Source organism: Triturus cristatus, chromosome 7 (genome assembly GCF_964204655.1).
Source record: "Triturus cristatus chromosome 7, aTriCri1.1, whole genome shotgun sequence".
Taxonomy (NCBI): Eukaryota; Metazoa; Chordata; class Amphibia; order Caudata; family Salamandridae; genus Triturus; species Triturus cristatus.
The window spans coordinates 1,227,833,842-1,227,852,978 of record NC_140590.1 but is presented as its reverse complement, the minus strand read 5'-3'; the positions used below and the strand labels follow the sequence as shown (position 1 = coordinate 1,227,852,978).

The 19,137-nt window shown below is 41.3% G+C and overlaps 1 protein-coding gene across 1 annotated transcript in view; it reads left to right on the top strand.

The window, feature by feature from the left end:
* The first annotated feature begins 4,291 nt into the window (after positions 1-4,291).
* The window catches only part of LOC146811667 (serine protease 27-like), a 399,615-nt gene continuing 384,769 nt past the window's right edge, over positions 4,292-19,137 (top strand). Inside the window, exons 1-2 of the mRNA XM_085618639.1 lie at positions 4,292-4,648; positions 7,304-7,330. Of these exons, the coding sequence (XP_085474765.1) occupies positions 4,603-4,648; positions 7,304-7,330 (73 nt within the window). The 5' untranslated portion in view covers positions 4,292-4,602. The remainder of the gene's footprint in view (positions 4,649-7,303; positions 7,331-19,137) is intronic.

Below are 19,137 nucleotides of genomic sequence, written 5' to 3'. Positions count from 1 at the left end.
TAAGAGATATATAGTTTTTACCGGGTCTTGCGTTGTCCTAATATTGCAAAAGGGGTTCATTCAGGTAGAAATCAATTATTAATTATTATTTATTTTTAAAGAAAACTCCTAACAATGGTGTGGCATTTTAAATTCAGAATATGTGCTTTTCCAGTCCAAGAAATCTTAAACTATACTGCCTATCAGTATGGATGAAATGTGGCTCCTATTCCTTGTAGGCCTCTGACTTATGTAACATTTCCTATATTCTGATTTACACACGTATGATTGTCTGTGTGCAATGCATGTGTGATGTAAAGTGTTCTACCATCTTAAACTGCTATGCGTGGTGCTATAAAACTAAATTAATGTAAGAGACAGTGGCTATGGAGACTTGAGGGGTACTGTCAAAGGGTGGTAGTGAGGGAATCCGTGGAGGAGGTGGTCATTGGGGGGGGGCGCCAATAAATATTGTCGCTCAGGGCGCCACCAGTGCTAAAGCCAGCCTAGGTTACAAATGACTATTACCTGCCACCCATGCTAATCTCATAGCTTTGGGGGCCTGGAATAGTCTGATTTGTCACACTTGTAGGAGTGTGATGGTTAGTAGTTGTGCAGGTACTGTGGTGGCAGTGCGGACAGGGGCAATGGGTGGGGCAAGTTGCAGTGGTCTCCTGATGAGGGCCCTGACACTTAATATTTTACAAATTAAGCACTGTTCTTAACCCTGTAAGATATTTTAAAATACAGCTTGTTTGAGTCCAATTAAGTAAGTTAGAACAGACCTGTTGTCACATTTGTCCTTTTTAACAATTTTATTTCAGCTGATTTTTTTAACAAATGTATAGGTTGAGTGTCGGGCTCTGCTTTTAAAGCTCCTCCCCTTGTGACTACACGCCCTTTCCTCTGCTACACCTTCCACCCCAATCTATGGGTTCCGACAGTAAATTGTTTAAAGTAGTAAATTGTTTCCAGTAAGTTGCAGTACTGAATACACGTGATCTGACGACTCAAAATGTGCAGCATTTTTGGGTGTATTTTTAGATTTACTTTGTAGGCTTATCTGTAGAAAAGCAAGTTTGTTAACGTACCTCTGCAAGCCACATTTGAAAGGAATGAAAAACCTATTTTCTGTTCCCGGCAAAGGTGCAACAAATGTCAATATTGAAGGCTGACTCACCTCAGAGTCAAGCCCTCATTAGTTAATTGCTCTTGAAATGCCTCTGGCTACAGTAATAAATCCTTGTTGCTTTTTCAGGTGTCTTGTCTGCCAGGAGTCTGTGCCTCTCCCTTAAGAAAGAGGCTCCATTCAGCCTGTAGCACTTGTTCACTCAGTTGAGCACCTGCAATGAAAACTTGTTCGTCTATAGCATGGGCCCTAGCAGACATTTTCTCAAGAGCCACAAAGTTTCATCTGTGATGTGAAGAGGGCAGTATTGATGCCAGCACGGTGGCGATTTGGGGGTGGGACGGCCCAGAAATATGGGTATAGGGAAACTGAAGCATAAACATTTAGTGGCTGAACTGCACAATGTGAAACCAGAAAACTTCAGATAAATCCCAGCTTCCCCACTTTACCAAATTGTATAGAATGAAAAGCACTTTTTGAATTTTGAAGAGATGTTATAATTTTTTTACACTTTTGTGTGCAAGATAGCTTTGAAAATGAAGACGTTCCTAAAGTTAAGTGGTGCAGGACAACCCCGTTATTTACTTTTTTAAAACTTCAATTAACCTTTAAATAAAGGCTTGTCTGTATATCTAACGTTTTTTTAATGTAACTGATGAGTTCAGTTGACAGCAGCCCAGTGCTGCGGTTGATCAGGATACCGCAAGGACAGGAGAGCCACATGCGGTCCCCTGGCCATACTTTGAGTATCACTGGTCTATAGTTTCCTGCTACGTCTGTACAGCAAAACCATTTTCAAAGCAATAACTCTGTCCCCTTCTGTCCATGAACATGGGGTATATTAACAAGCCACTTGCACCACTGAAATGCCACTTTTTGTGACGCTCCGGTGGTGCAGATGACAAAATCATTTCTATGAGGCCACACAAAGCCACTATGCGTGGCTTTGTGTGGCCTCATAGTTATAGAGTAAGGCACAGCAGCGCAAATCGCAGATTTGCCTTACTCTGCTCTTAGGAGGCATTTCATGGGTATTGGGTGGGTGTTCCCATGCAACACCCATGGATTTTGACGCTGCCCCAGATTTACAAGAGCATGTACCCCTGGGGGAGCTCCAAATCCTTATGCCGCCTGTGGTGAGGCTAACAAGGAGACGTTTCCTTATTTCTCCTCATTATTTCCTCTTTCTACGTGTGCTGCATTTTGCAGCACACGTAGAAAGAGAAACATGCCTTTTAGGATTGTTTATATACCGGAAGGTCTCTTTCCTGCACAAAAACAATTCTGCCAACATCACAAGCACTCTTGCACCATGTACTAAATGATGAGCCATTACAATGAACAAATGGAATTAAGAAATGCCATCGTTTGGACTTTATCATTTAGTATGTCATCTGGAAATGCTATTGGTTCTTCTCTCTTTTAATTATTGCGACATATTGGGTGGGGGGAGCTCCAGTGAACCACCACCGAAGCCCTGCTTCATATCTGAGCATGTAAATGATTAATCTGCGGTCAGCAGTGGCTGGTGTGGCAAGTAAACCTTTGGAGGAAAATGCAGTATTCTCCCTGCAGGGTTCATCTCTCCCACATTTAGATTCTTTTCCCCCACCGAGAACAAATGATCACTGGGAATGACCTCCCACCACAGGTTTGAGCAAAAGGGGGGACGGAGTCCCACGGTTGGCCTGCTGTCCCTCAAAGTGCTTAAAAAATGGACTACCCTTGAACCAAATTAGAAATGTCAGACATTGAAAAGTTCAACGGCCAGTTGTATCTCTATTCACCCCAGGCCCGGTTCGAGGACTTAGGAATAGGGGTGGGCGGAATTTGCGAAAATGGCTTTCGCAAATTATCGCGAAAATGTTTAAAATCTCCGCAAACACGCGGAAAAATCGCGAAGATGCGGAAGTTTTTTTCCCGCCCGTTCGCGGTATTTTCTGCGTGTTCGCGGCTCGCCAACTTACCCATGCGGTTGCTTGCGGGCGCGGCCATCTTGTTTTCACTCTTCTCGCAGTGCATGATCGCGAGAAGAAAGACGTGATCGCGCGACGCATGACGTTACTGCGGGCGCGAACTGTCGCGAGACAGCGCAAATGGCTACCAACAATCCAACATCTCGTGGAGAACGCGACCGGATCGGGAAAACTTGTCGGCCAACGCGGGGATTCTGGTAAGGCGATCGCGCGCGCGCGAGAATGTATTATTTTACAGCGCGAGCAAGAACCAAATTATCGCTAAACTGCAGAATGCGGAAATATGGACATTTTCGCGCTCTCCGCGGAACGCGAAAATGTCAAGTTATCGCAATTTCCGCGAGCGGAACGGAAATTTAGCCCAGGCCTACTTAGGAATTGGGAGGGCCATAAAGCTAAGTGTCTTTGTCCAGAGTCTCCCAGGTGTGGTGTCTGAGAGCGGGGTCAGGGCATGCCGGGTGGTCTTGTGAGCTGCATACCATATCTACAGCCGGCTTCCATCCCCTCGTTTTAACCTTTTATTTTTAGAGGTGTAAAACTACGGGCTGTATCTCATCTGCTTTCTCCACCTCACCCTTCTTTCTCTGTCTGTCCCTCACTCCCCTCTCCTGACTTTACTCTCCTATATCTCTCCTTCATCCTAGGGGTGATTTAAGTTTGGCATGGTTTTGATCCCTAGGGCCCATTGGCATGGGCAGAGGGTGTCCGGGCTCCTCGGTCAGTTGAACATATAAATTGTAAGCAGTGCTTGAAATTGAAAAATAGAAGTGCAGGTACTCTGAACCAGAGTACCTGCTTGTTTCTGAGAAGTGCCGGTACTCAATTAAATGTATTATGTCACTATTAAAAAGTTCCAGTACTCTCCCTCTCAAAATAAAAAAAGTACCTGTACTCACTACGGGGCAGTACCGGCCCATTTACAGCACTGATTGTAAGCAAAGCCGTACCTGATACAGTGCACATTTATTTTTCATATATTTAGGTCTATTTTGCATGCTTTTCTATTTTGCATGCTTTGGAAAGCGGGTTTCCAAAACTATGTTTAAAATCATGAATGGCCGGTATTTCCCTCATTATCTGTTCCTGGCAATGGCGGGGGAGAGTAAAGCTGGGAGGGGTGGGTCACGTTTTGAGGTATGACCCGCCTCTGCGCCCAGCCCTCATTGGTGTATCCTCGTGTCATCATAAGGCTCCTGGCAGTCACGGGTTTTCAGGTGTTGTGGGCTGTGTCAGGTGCCTGCGTCTCTCCCTAACCACAGCCTCCAGTCTCTAGCACGTAGTCACTCAGCATCTTTGGTCGAAACTATTTCATGTACTTACTGCTAATCCGTGTCGGCAACAGTTCAATTCAGAAATACTTTCCTCGCCCCTCTGACTTTCTGCTCTCCAACATCAGTTTCTTTGAGTTCTAAGCAGCCTGGCTCCATCTTTACCTGCTCATTGTCGCAGATAGAAACAGCTCTTCACACCTTTTCTCAGGTGCCTTTGCGAAAGTGGTAACTCGGGATTCAAGAGAAGATGGCCGGATTTGTCCTTCTGACGGTTCTCCTTCACTTGGGCACAGGTAAGTGCCTGTCTTCTTTTTTCACTGGCAAGAAAATGACATGTTCTCTTGTCCCGCTTGGAACGACATGAATGAAGTAGACACAACCGGACACAAGGAAAACTGCAGAAAGCGGCTGACCCTGCAGTCCCTTCGGCAGGGGGTGGGTGAGTTAAGGTGATGGGGGACGGTTTGGGGGCAACTCCACAGGGGCCCCATTGTGCCCAAAGCATCTGAATATTTACGAAATATTGCAGACACTGGCCTTTTTTTTTATAACATTCTACAGAGGGGCCACGTCATTTTGCGTTACACCACTGCGTAGGGGTGTTTTATTGCTGGTTAGGCCGGTGTATCCTCGGCCCGCCCATCCACGAAGTTCACCTTGTGTAGGCATCACACTGTATTCTGATAGATACTGTTGCTCGAAAATATGGTCCTTGTGCCCGGTCCTGACGGATTGCAATATTTCACGGTTTACTATCAGAGACTTGGTTGCCAATAGTGCTGGAAGTGCAGTGGCCCCATGGCCCACAGGCCCGACTGTCGTTATTGCTGTATTTCACAGTTCAGACGGCGCCCGAGGTGCCGTGACCTTCCGGGCAGGCACTAGGGACTTTACATAGTGGCTACTCCACTGGTTACTCTTAAGAACTACCTCCAAGCTCTGTTTTTATCTGACAATTGAAATAATTGTGATGCATTTATCTTATGGTACAATCTGAAAAAGAGAAACCCATCCATATAAGACCTGTTTTTAGGTGAAAAGAAAATGTGAATAAAATGTATTATAAAAGTGTTGATGAAAGAACAAATGGCAGACCAAGGGCAAGCACTTCCAGTCCATATGTACTACCAATTCGTATGGTGGTGCAATCTCTTCCCGCACCCGCCGTCCAAGGGTGTCAAATGAAAGCCAAATTGAAACGGAAAGTTGGAAGGTGCACTCGTTCCGAAGTCAATAAGGCAGCGTAAACAGTTATTCCATAGTTAAGTCCTTTTATTCAATAAATCTCTCAAAACTGGCACACAGCCAATGCGTTTTGTTCCCGATTCTTTGCCAGAGGGAACTTCGTCAGGGCTCCTATATTGCAAAAATCCTAACACATAGTGCATAAGTTAGACCTCAGTATGTGGTATATATTATGAGCTCTCTCAAAATCACAAATATCAATTGTGTGCTCTATGTAGTATTGCGATACACCTCCCTTTCTGTATGATAAACAAGATTTCTCACTATTCCAGTTATAGCAAGCGTGAGTGATTCCTATATATTGAATGGCGTCAGAAGTAAGTCTTTAATCCTCCATCAGCAGTAATGCGGCAAATCGGCCACACCCCTTTGAGAGGCCCCCCCAGTTTTTTCATCTGACTTAAAGCCCTGCTTCTACTGTACCCTTGGTTTTCCAAGAGTACCGTTGAATTGTGGGAGAGGTGTGGCGCAGCGGGTGGCTGACACCGGAGAGCTGGGTTCATGGATCGATCCCCGGCAGCAGGTCAGCCCAGCAACATAGCTCACCTAATCTCTATGGTGGCCCCCAGCACCTTGAGATCCTTAGGGGTGAGTAGCTCGCGCTTTAAAAATTTTGATTTCCAAAGGTAAATTGTTTGAGAAAGACCCAGGCAGTGCTATCCTTCAATAAAGGGTTCTGCCGGATTCAATTGCAAACACATTGTAAATTTGACACCAAGGGCCCAAACAATCCCCTTTCTCCTAAGGCTAACCTAAATAAACCCACAAGAGAAAAAATAAAAACACTCTATAACAGATATGTTATAGTACTGTTTCAATCTACAGTATCATTGAAAAAGATGCTCTGTGTATAGGGCAAAAGTTGCTTGTGCAGAGCGTGAAAAGTTAATTTAAGTTATCTTAGGAGATAGGGGATTGTTTCTGTCCATGGTGAAAAATGTACAATGTGTTTGCAAGTGAATCTGACAGAACAATTTATTGAAGCAAATAGAACATGCATGACTAACATGCGTCTCCCAATACAGCCATCTCCAGCAATAATAACACTTTTTCCATTTATGAAACATATTAATTTATATGCAGAGATTCCATCATTGTGGAGTTCCTAGCTTTCACAGATGCTGGCCAGATACCTCAGTGGGTTTGTGATCTTGTTTTGAAGAAAAATTTGTATTCTAAGTTTCACATGTTCAAGTCAAAGTTTCATCCATCCTCTGTCCATAAAATGAGGACACTGAGTTGTGAATTAGTGGAAAAAATTGGGAACCACGCAGCCTTTTATATAAACTGAGAAAGCAATGAGAAATTGATTAAACACAACAAAATATGGATTAAAACTGATTAAATTGGATGATCAAATTACTTCTTGAATTGGCTGTGCGACAGGTGGATGGAGGGTAATGTTGCTCCTCATGTATCCAAGCATTTCTTTCGTGCTGTTGGGAAAGGGCACAACACCAGTCTGCATGCATACAGTGTTGTCTTTGTGCATTCTGTGAAAATAGATTTGTTGAATACAAAGGTGTTCATCCGGTCACTCTCACATTGACATTGAATTAATGATACCTGCCACGTCCAGGACTTGGGACCTACAGTCAGGAGTGAACACTATATTAAAACACATTTCTAAGACTACCTTGTTGTTCATAATCCGCTGATCACCCTGCAACGTGCCTTGACCTTCGTCCTTTTTCCTTTTCCAGGCTTCCTCAAGACGGCCGATGCGAAAGGTAAGATGCTTCTTAATATATTTGTTCCAAAATTCTCTGTGCTCATGGCTTGTTTGCTGAAGCCTTTGGTCTGGGTGAAATCTGTTGGGCAACAGCCTCCCTACAACCCAGGGTGATGAAATGTCGACTGTAGAGTTTGGTAATAATGTATGGGATAAAGAACAAGCTCCTGTTCCCTAAAAGGATAATGTGAGTGGCGGAGAAGTTCTTCTCTGAAAACCAGAATATTCTAATTCATTTCCATAGTTTGGAACACCAGTGTGACTTGAATTTTCATTTTTGCATATTTTGTTCATTAGCTAAATATGACTACACAATCACTCCTCCAATAAATTTTAAATTCCTTGTCTCTTGCTCCTTCTGATAAAACAACTTATTTGGTTGCAGTCATCCCGAAATGTTGTTGAAACTGAGCTACAAAAAACAGCACTCCACTTTCCAGCTTGCAATTTTTTGCAAAACATCTAGCAAAGCAGAATGAATGCATACTTATGGTGTATGGTATGATGGTTCATGGTTTTCAAGGGAGTCCAAAGTAATTCTTTTAACCCCTTTGCTGCTAGGCCTCCCCGTGCTAAGCCTTTTTTTTTGGCTATTTCCGGTAGTTCGCGCTTCGGCCCCTGTAAGGTTTTGACCACATAAGATATCCACACCACATTTGCATCCTTTTCTTCCAACATCATGGGAATTTTAAAGGTACCCAGGGATCATGTTCAACTGGTAGCATAAGTAATCTATGTAAAGTAATTCCTTCAATATTGTGCCCTGCTAATCCAGTCAGAGCTGTTACAACACAAGATAAATGTGAATCTGAAGTTTTTTGTAGATAACTGGTCAAAACTTTAATTAGAAAACGTTTACCTGTTCCAGCTTGACCACTGATGTACATAAGAATAGGTTTAAATGATGAACATAGACTTTTTTTTTATACAACAAACCATGTTGTATCTGTTCCGTTACTTGTGGATATATTTCTTTCTGTTCAATATTTAGTTGTTCTTCTAAGTTTTCCAAAGTAGTATTCTCCGGTTGTGCTTGTTGCATTGCAATTTCTACTTAATTCATGGCTATTGTTGCATCATTTTCAATTATTGGTTGTCCTAGTGGATCTTGACTAGGTGGACCAGAACCTTGACTATCTTGAGAACTGTTGTTAGCTATTTCAGCTGCAATAGTCTTTTCTTGTTCAATTTCGTCTTTAAACATTTGTAGATATGTAGGGAAAAGTGTTTTAGGGTTTAGGGTAGTGCAGTTATGTTTGGGTAGTGTAGGGTGTCGTGCTGGGGGTAGTGTTTTAGGGTTTAGGGTAGTGCAGTGGTGTTTGGGTAGTGGAAGGGGTAGTGTTTTAGGGTTTAGGGTAGTGCGCCCAACCAGCCACATTATCTGTGGACAAAGGGGATCCTGACTCTTTTGAACGCTCCGCCAATTGAATAATTTGGGTCAAGGGCCCTACCACGTCCAAGACCTATCAATTCCTTTCTTGGGATCCCTCATATACTTGGAGAAAAAGGTACATAGTTTCTCATCAATTTCAGGCGTGTGTGCCACCTTCCCCTTCAGTGAGGGCCTGGGGCATTCTCCCCTCATCCTATTCCTGACCTCCCTTTCAAGGGGTTGATGTATTTTCCCCACCACATACTCTGCCACTTTGGTGTCAGGGATCCACTCCGCTGACCTAGGATGGTAAATTTGGGTAGGCTTGAACATGTCCGAGTGGACCCCGTCCCCAACCCGGGACTGAGAGGAGTGGGACTCTGGATGTCAGGGACCTCTCGAGTCCTTATCCTCATCGGAGGAGAAATTGTCCTCCGATACACCCTCTCCCTCTAAGGGAAATCTGCTGTCGGGGTCTACAATAGTGGTGACAGTGTCGCAATTTTCTCTGGACTCCTCTGCCTCCCGGCAGGGTGCATGTTTTAGCGTTCGCGCATTCTTGAGGAAGGTCTCCGTAAGTTTATCAAATCCTTCCAAGTGCCCCGCGTTATGCTTATCGGCTCTTTTATTCCCCATCTGGGAGCTACTGGGACCCGCTACCACCAGATCTGGGTCAGGGAACACCCCAGGGATGCTTTTCACCAGCTTTTTAACCTGATCCCTAAGAGGAGCCAGTGCCCTAGAAATAACCAGAGAGAGGGCTTGGTCCACTGCTGGAGGGAGAAGTTGGGGGGCCATTCCTCCTCCACTTCCTGGTAGGAGGAGTAAAAATGGTCTTCTGCAGAAGTCATGATAGCAGAGGGTGTGAGCACAGGACAAATGCCCTTAAAATCCTTAAGGCAGCGGGAGAAACTGCGAGGGGGAGAACGCTCTCGTGCAAGAGCCTGCTGTGCAGGGAATATGAAACAATACCAAGGCAATAGTGCAAATAACGTGCACAAGAAACCGCTATACAAACAGCAACAACGTCAGATTAAGCCAAGAATGTAAGGAATGAACTTAACTGACGAGCAGTGAAGAGGGATGAAGTGGAAGGGACGTCACAATATTTTATACGATGGACTGTGATATGATTAGACTATAGTCGCCTTGGAGACTACCCCCTAATGGTTCATGGGTTGCATAGTCTTTTGTTCAATGATTGTTGTGTTTTTTTTAACTGCTATGCAAATAAAATGAGGAAAGATATGCATAATCCTTGCCTCCGTCCTGCCATAGAATTCATTAAACTTTATTCGATCTGATTTAGAAACATAGATCATAAAAGTGTACATAAAAACAGTAAATCCTCTTTCCTAATGCAATACAGTGAGAATAAATTAAAACCAGTAGGTAAAAATGGGTGTTACAAAGCCCGGTTCAGAGCAACTTCAGGTTAACAGAATCGTAAAGTTCAATGTTTCACAAGATCAATCTCATGTACTTCGTGTAAAATATGCAATAAGGGGTCCAAGTAAGATGTAACGCTTCAATACCGGACCAGTCTGCACTATATAAAACTGGAGAAAAACTAAAAATAAAAAGTGTTTTGCACACTTCTGTCATTGGGCTACATGTGGGCTACATCTGGGTGATATTTGTGCTACATTTCGGCTCTTTTTTAATCTGGTGGCAATCTTGGGAGACATATTTGTTATGAAGTTTCCTAATTTCCTCATTTACTGCAGTCTCCTCAGTAGGAAATGCTTTCAGTTTTTTACTTTGATTCCATCAAGAAGGCATTCAGATGTGTCACACATTTGCCATAAATTCAGAATGTTATCACTCTAGTTGTTCATTAGATCACTGTAGTCAAGCAACTTCTCACCAGGGAGTTAACTGGAAGTCTACTGCTGGTATTGAAAGTGATTGTTTCAGTCTGCATGTCAGAATTTTCTACTGAAATAGAAGAGTATTTGAGATCTCACTTAAAACATGCCCTAAATTTTTTTTCTGCAGCTCTAACCATAATTTCTATGGCCAAATGAACCCCGTCATTTTGTTCCTTGTTTTAAGTGTTACCAGTTTATTCCAATCCAGATGGCTTCAGGTGTGCCATAATTTTGTCATAAGTAAGACTGTTAGTGCTCTAGTTGTTCTTTAGAACACTCTGGGACATTCTGTCATTGGGCTATACTTGGGCTACATCTGGGTGATTAGAGAGTAGGAAATAGAGAGTGAATAGTCAAAAATTCTGACTTCAGACTGAAATATGCACTTTGAATACCAGCAGCAGACTTCCCTGGTGAGCAGTAGCTTTACTACAGTGATCTACTGACCAACTAGATTGATACCATTCAGAATTTGTGGCAAATGTGTGACACATCTGAATGCCTTCTTTTTGGAACCAAAGTAAACAAGCATTGAAAATGCAATAGGTCTCACGCTTGTTTAAGTTAAAGCAATTCGGTTTGTAATTAGGTGGCTTTTTAGCTTTCCTTGTATTCATGTTTTTCAAACTTTCATGAACATAACATGCATATGTATGCATATATGTATATGTATGCATGCATTTATATTTATATTTATATAGATATGCAGATTATATATATGTATGTATATTTATATATATATACATATATATATTCACTGAAAAAACCATAGGTTTCAGGGGCGTTATAGTTAGGAATTGGCATTTAAAAAACCTTAGAAATTCACTGAAAAAACCATAGGTTTCAGGGGCGTTATAGTTAGCTTGACATTTCCCTCGTACAAAACCCTAGAAATTCCCCTGTTATAGTTAGTTCAGCTAACTATAACTCGCGCCCCCGCAATGCACTGCTGATGACGTCACATATTACATCACTCATGACATGGTCAGTGACATCACTGATGACATCACTGATGAAATCATCCAGTGACAGAGTGTTTTTCTTAAAAGTTTAAATATGTTTTATATATTTATAGTGAAAGGCCTATGGAAGAATGAGTGGGTGTATAAGTGTGTGAATGGGTGATTTTCTGGGTGCGTAACTGACTCCATAAGTGAGTTATTAAATGTATCTTACTGCAGACTAGTGACTAAACTGTGTGAATGTCTGTATGTGTCTGTGTGTTGGTGTATAAGTGGCTGCATGGTTTTGTGAATAGCTATATGAGTGTCTATATGGGTTATTGATTGTTGTCTGAGTATCTGTATGGGTGCCTGAGTGTTGGTATGGGTAGGGTGTGTGTGACTCTGTGACTAGATGTGTGAGTGGGTGATTCAGTGGGTGCATGGTTTTAAGAGTGCATCTGTGATTGACTGTATGGTTGGGTGAGTGTATGTATAGGTGTGTTAGTGATTGAATGTATATCTCAGTTGTACATGTGTCAGTAACTACATATGTGAAACGCAGAGTATATGTGTGTAAGAGTATATAACTATCTATATATGAGAGTGTGTGATTTTGGGAGTGGCTGTATGCGCCATAGTGCAAGGATATCTATCATGTGCTGTTTGTTTTTTCTGCAGGAAGACACAGAATGTGTTAGTATTTTTATGAGAAAGTGAACTTGAGTATGTTTAACTGTATAGGTGAGTAAATTGGACTGTGATTAATTATTTGCATGACTGACTAGATGTGTCAGTACCTCAATGGATTATTGGCGGTGTGTGAGTGCCTATATAGGTGTATAAATGCACAGAATGACAGTAAGTATGAGTGACTGTAGAGGTGAGTGAGTGGAGATGTATGTAGACCTAAAAGTCAATGAGTGGGTGAGTAGTTATTGGTATTGGAGTATCCATGGTTGTCAAAATGGCCGTCTGAAATTTTGAGTCGGTGTATCAAAGGTTATATATGGGTGTGAGAAGATGTACTAATTTATCACATGGATGACGTCATCAGTGATGTCATCAGTGATGTCATTTGAGATGTCATCAGTGATGTCATTGACCATGTCATCAGTGATGTAATATGTGACGTCATCAGCAGTGCATTGCGGGCGCGCGAGTTATAGTTAGCTGAACTAACTATAACAGGGGAATTTCTAGGGTTTTGTACGAGGGAAATGTCCAGCTAACTATAACACCCCTGAAACCTATGTTTTTTTTCAGTGAATTTCTAAGGTTTTTTAAATGCCAATTCCTAACTATAGCGCCCCTGAAACCTTTGGTTTTTTCAGTGAATTTCAAAGGTTTTTTAAATGCTAATTCCTAACTATAACTTATCTCTAAAGATATCATGAAAAGCATTCTTTTTTAAAAGTAGGGTGCACATTAGTTTTGTGGAAAAGCATCTTTGTGATTGGTTCAGAAAAAGCAGTTTCAACGTGGAGTACATATCATAGGATAACATTTGCTCAGCTCACCCACACCTGCTACTTGCATTTGGAAGGCACTGTTCGAACTTAAAACAATCGTCAACTTTGCACGTGTCGTTAAATGTTCAAGAAAATGTTACAAAAAAATATTGTAAAGTTTTAAAACATTTATGAACTTTTAACCTGCACGTCTTGTAGAATGTTCTAGAAAGTGTGTTGATAGAATACGTTGCACTTCTGACTTCTATGTGTTGTTTAATATTAAAAAAAATGGTTCATATAGAAAATTAAAAAGAAACCAATAGAGAAGTTTTGAAACCTAAAATAATCAAGGAACTATTGTAATTTATTCTTTACATGTATTTATGTGTGCAGCAACACAATTATAGACACAACAGCACTAGGAAGAGGAAGAAGCAGGGAGTGGGGGAGATGGGCAGAATGGCACACGTGCACAATTAAGTACAACACACATATAGACTAACAATGGCCAAAATGAAACACACCAACAAGGAGCACAAGTCACACAACCTGCCAACATCACACCACTGAACGAGCATAGAAGTTAAAACCACGCTGCATTCATACAGGATGTGTACAAAGTCCAGTCGTTGGTGTTGTGGGATGTCTGAGACCGTGGTCATCATGGATGAGATGCCCAGCATGTGGCACATGGTCGAGTTCACTCTGTGTTATGTTGCCAAACGCCTGCTCCTCACTCCCACGAGCCCCCACACTTTTGTACTGTGAGCTGTTGTATCTCGTGCACTCGTACGGCACGCCATTGTAATGCCTATTTGCACATGTCCTGCTACATTCCAACTACAACATCACAGTGCCGTTTGGAGGTGGTGCATGCAACTTTACAACATCGACTGCTGCGGCTCTTGTAACAGGCCACACCAGAACACAGAGACACACTTTCCGCACTTCCTGTACACGGACATGCCCGAGACACCCCGTTCCCCTTGCCGGATAGGCACACCCCTGCACTGACCTCTGAACGACAGACCAGCACACGCCAGTTGTGCATGCAGGAGGATGCGTACGTAGCCACACATTCAGGCTCACTGCCAATGCTGAGGTGACAGCAAACTGTGATGTTGCAGGGCTCGTGCCTATCATGCTAAGACAATGACCACAGGGACACACTTACTAAGATGTGGGTTTGGGGGGCATTGGCGGACCTGGAGTTGAGATGAGTCTTCTGGCCCTCATGGGTATCCCTGTATCATGCTCATTGACTCTATGTCACCTGTGGGTGTTATGGTATGGCTCTTGGCTGTGTTCCCTTTCATGGTGCAGGTAGTTGTCCTGCTTAACACCAGCAGAAAGCAGGTGTAAAATCCCCAGTGCTAACGTGTCTTATCGCCGGAATTTGTTTCGCATTGCAATTGGTGTGAAAGTTGGGATGTGATGTTTTTCGTGTGCACAACAATATACAAACTGAGCAGTGTATCTCGTCAAGATCCAGCACGTGACACACTATTCCCAATCAATATAAATACAATGACATTTCTTAATAGATTTTGTGTGTACACTGTAAGTGCAGCCAATACCTCAGTGCAATACAATACAGGATTTTAGTATTTAGAATAAATCGCAAAGGTGCACCTCGTGTCTTTTTGCACGGGAACGGCTACTCTCCATTTCATTATTAGCACTTTAACAGAAGTAAAGTTGAGATAAATCTAACGCACTATTCACAAGTTGGTGCAAACTTCATATATCACCAGTATTCCAGCGATATGTGCCCCAAAATTTAACACCATGGTGGACTCCATCAAATAACAGTAATAAGAACAAGAAAGAGTCACACAGCAGTTAAGAGAACAACCAAAAACATTATAAATTTTTTTTTCAAACTTTCTTTTTTATAATAATAAATATATAAATGATAAACTAGTTTCAAACTTAATTTTTTTATTAACATAAATATAAACAATGAACTAATAAACAAAATGTAACAACAATAATACAAAACAACAAGGCGGAACACTCCTGTGGGAACCACGGATGTTGACGACAGACCTGGAAAATCAGAAAGATTGTTAAAAAAAACTAATATGGTATTCTCAACAAAATACCACAAGAAACAAATCACAGATATATAAAATGCAGACAGCTAACAAAATTTTATAAGTTTAACTTACAAAAACTGTAAATGTTGCCGCTTTCAACTATTTACCGAATCTGAGGATTTTTTTTTGCAGAAGACACCACGCCCACAATGTTTTTCTTCAGTGGTGAAGACATTTTTTACTTTTTCCAAGGGGCAAACCAAGACCAATGACACCTTCATCACGCGCAAGATTTGCCAAAGAGTTCTGTTATGAGGGGATCCTAACAAAAAATACTTGTGCGGCACAGGAAGTATGATGAAACACCTAAGGACCCTTCATCCAAACAATCTTGCACGAGAAGAGTGCAAACAGATGAGAAACACTCCAGTTCTGTATCTGTAAAAAAGAATCACAAATAAATGTATATTAATAACTTTCAAATTTATACTATTCCATTACTGTACAAACACATTTTATATAAAAACTGACTAAGAAACTATAGCCCTGAACCACAAGTGTGACGATGGTTAAAATACTACATGCATAGTGCATACTACTTTGAACCAGTTCATGCCCTAAAGCCTACCTCACTAAAAGACTACATGCTAACTGACTAAATGATTACAGTACTATAAGGAGACACACTGGGTGAGTGACAGGATGTTTGCTAGAAGTTTATGAATACTAACTAGGGAATTGAAGGTGTGAAAGACAACTGTGTAGGTGGTTAGAGGACTGCATGCATACTGGATAGGCATTTGAAGCAGTCCATGTGCTAAGGCCTGGCTCAGTGCATGAATACTTAGGCACTGACTGAATGATTAGAGTACTGCAAGGAGAGTGCCTTGGTGAATTTATAAGTGTTTGGTTTTTGGCACAGTGAATGGATTAGTACATGATGCTGAATGGGTCACTAGAGGACTGCAAAGGGAGTGACAAGTGCTGGACTGTATGGATACTGACTACAAAATTGAAAGTGTGAAAGACAAGTGTCTAGGTGATTAGAAGACTACATGCATAGTGCATAGGGGTTTGAAGCAGTCCATGTCCTAAGGCCTGGCTCAGTGTATGAACACTTAGGCTCTGACTGAATGATTAGAGTACTGCAAAGATAGTATCTTGGTGAATTTATAAGTGTTTGGGTTTTAGCACAGTGAATGGATTAGTAAATGGTGCTGAATGGGTCACTAGAGGACTGCAAAGGGAGTGACAGGGTATTTCCTGGAAGTGTATGGATGCTGACTAGGGAATTGAAGGTGAGAAAGACAATTGTGTAGGTGGTTAGAGCACTGCATGGATAGTGGATAAGAGTTTGAAGCAGTCCATATACTAAGGCCTGGGTCACTGAATGAGTACTTGGGTACTGACTGAATGATTAGAGTACTGCAAGGAGAGTGCCTGGGTCAATTTATTAGGGTTTGGCACAGTGAATGGATTAGTACATGATGCTGAATGGGTCACTAGAGGAGTGCAAATGGAGTGACAGGATGTTTGCTGGAAGTGAACGGATACTGACTGGGGAATTGAAGGTGTGAAAGACAAGTGTGTAGGTGCTTAGAGGACTGCATGCATAGTGGATAGGGGTTTGAAGAAGTCCATGTGCTAAGACCTGGCTCAGTGCATGAATACTTAGGAAGTGACTGAATCATTAGAGTACTGGAAAGAGAGTGTCTTTGTGAATTTATAAGTGTTTGGGTTTTGGCACAGTGAATGGATTAGTACATGCTGTTGAATGGGTCTCTAGAGGGCTGCAAAGGAAGTGACAGGATGTTTCCTGGAAGTGTATGGATACTGACTAGGGAATTGAAGGTGTAAAAGACAAGTGTATAGTATGTTACAACACTACATGCATACTGCATAGACATTTGAAGCAGTCTATTTGGTACTTAGAAACTGACTAAATAATCAGACTACTTCTAGGACAGTGCTTAGGTAAAACTTTTAAATTTTCAGTTATGCCACAGTGAACAGAATAGTACATGGTACTGCACCTTAGTGTCAAACCCTCACTCATTTTATCAATGCATAAGCAAAGACTAGCTTCTAATGCTACTAAAACTTGACAACATGAGAAGTTTGAAATTAGTTATCTGTCAGCAAATACACGATATTACCAAATGCTTCTCTCACAGTGGTTCTCAAATGCACATAGACTCAGTGTGATTCTAGACAACAACCACTATACCTAGGAGTTTACCAAAATTCATTCACTACAGTGGAAGTAGTAAGCGAACTGCACACAATCTTCATATTTCAGGACTGCACTTTTATGTCAAAACCTGACACATATATTCAAAGCATAAGCAAAGACCGGCTTCTAATGCTACTAAAACTTCACAACATAACCGGTTTTAAAACAGGTATATGTCAGCAAATACACGATGTTACCAAATGCTTCTCTCACAATCCTTACCCAAATGCACACAGACTCACAGTGTGATTTTAGACAAGCAACACTATCCTAGGAGTTTACCAAAACTCATTCACTAGTCTGGAAGAGTTAATGGTACTGCACACAATCTACATATTTAAGTACAGCACATCAGTGTCAAAGTATGACTCATTTAATCAACGCATAAGCAAAGACTGGATTCTAATGCTTCTAAAACTTCACAACATGACAGGTTTTAAAACAGTTATCTATAAGTAAATACATGATGTTACCAAATGCTCCTCTCACACTGATCCCAAATACACACTAACTCACAGTGTGATTCTAGACAAGCACCACTATCCCTAGGAGTTTACCAAAACTCATTCACTACAGTGCAAATGGTAAGGGAACTGCACACTATCTATATATTTCACGACTGCAATTTACTGTCAATGCCTGACTCATTTAATGAAAGCATAAGCCATAACTGTCTTCTAATGCTAGTAAAATTTGACAACATGACATGTTTTAAAACATTTATCTGTCAGCAAATACACAATGTTACCAAACGCTTCTCTCACAGTGGTTCCCAAATGCACACAGACTCACAGTGTGATTCTAGACAAAAAACATTATCCCTAGCAGATTACCAAAACTCATTCGCTACAGTGGAAGTGATAAGGGAACTGCACAAATTCTTCATATTTCAGGAGTGCACTTTTGAGTCAAAGCCTGACTCATTTAAGCAAAGCATAAGCAAAGACTGGCTTCTAATGCTACTAAAACTTGACAACATGACAGGTTTTAAAACAGTTTTCTCTCAGCAAATACACAATGTTACCAAACGCTTCGCTCACAGTGGTTCCCAAATGCACAAAGACTCACTGTGTGATTCTATACAAACAAAACTATCCCTTGCACTATACCAAAACACATTTCTTCATCTAGAAGTAGTACTACATTTTAGTATAGAAACATACCATAACTCATTTCACAAATTCATAAACAATGACTGGTTTCTAATTCTACCAAAATATAAAAACAGCACAGTTATCTTTCTACCAACACATGAAAAACACAAATGCTTATCACAGAATGGTTTCCACATGCACACAAACTGTCAATAAGATTGTAAAGGAAAAAAGTACTCCCTACACTTTAGCAGGAGAAATACATTAGTCTGATTAAAATCAAAATAGTCTACATACATCCCCTCACAATTGAAAAACTCATCTTTCAAGTTCTTTTGAAGATTAAGAAGTATATCAATCACTCACCATATTTTCTTTTACAGAATCTCTGCACTGTGCACCTCTCAGCAAAAGCAAAGAATGGAAAAGTTTCCCTTTCATTTTCCACACATATACATGTAAACATCAAATCACAATCCTTCACACATAAACTCAAAAGCAAACACATTTCTATTGGTTAAACATTTCAACCCTTTCCAACTGAAATACATTTCAACCCTTCCCCCAATCTGCCTTCTGCCTATTACCATAGAAACAGGTCATGGATCACTGCACTGAGCTCACAGGTCACAAGTTCAGCACACAATGTTCCTACACAGGAAGTGTGCTTGACTTTTCAATATATCAGCTTATCATATATAATGTTCCTTACAATCTTTTTTTGTTAATCAATAACAATCATACCTTTAAAAAACAGAAATATACACCCTATCTTTCAGTGTAGAAAGTTGTCATACAACC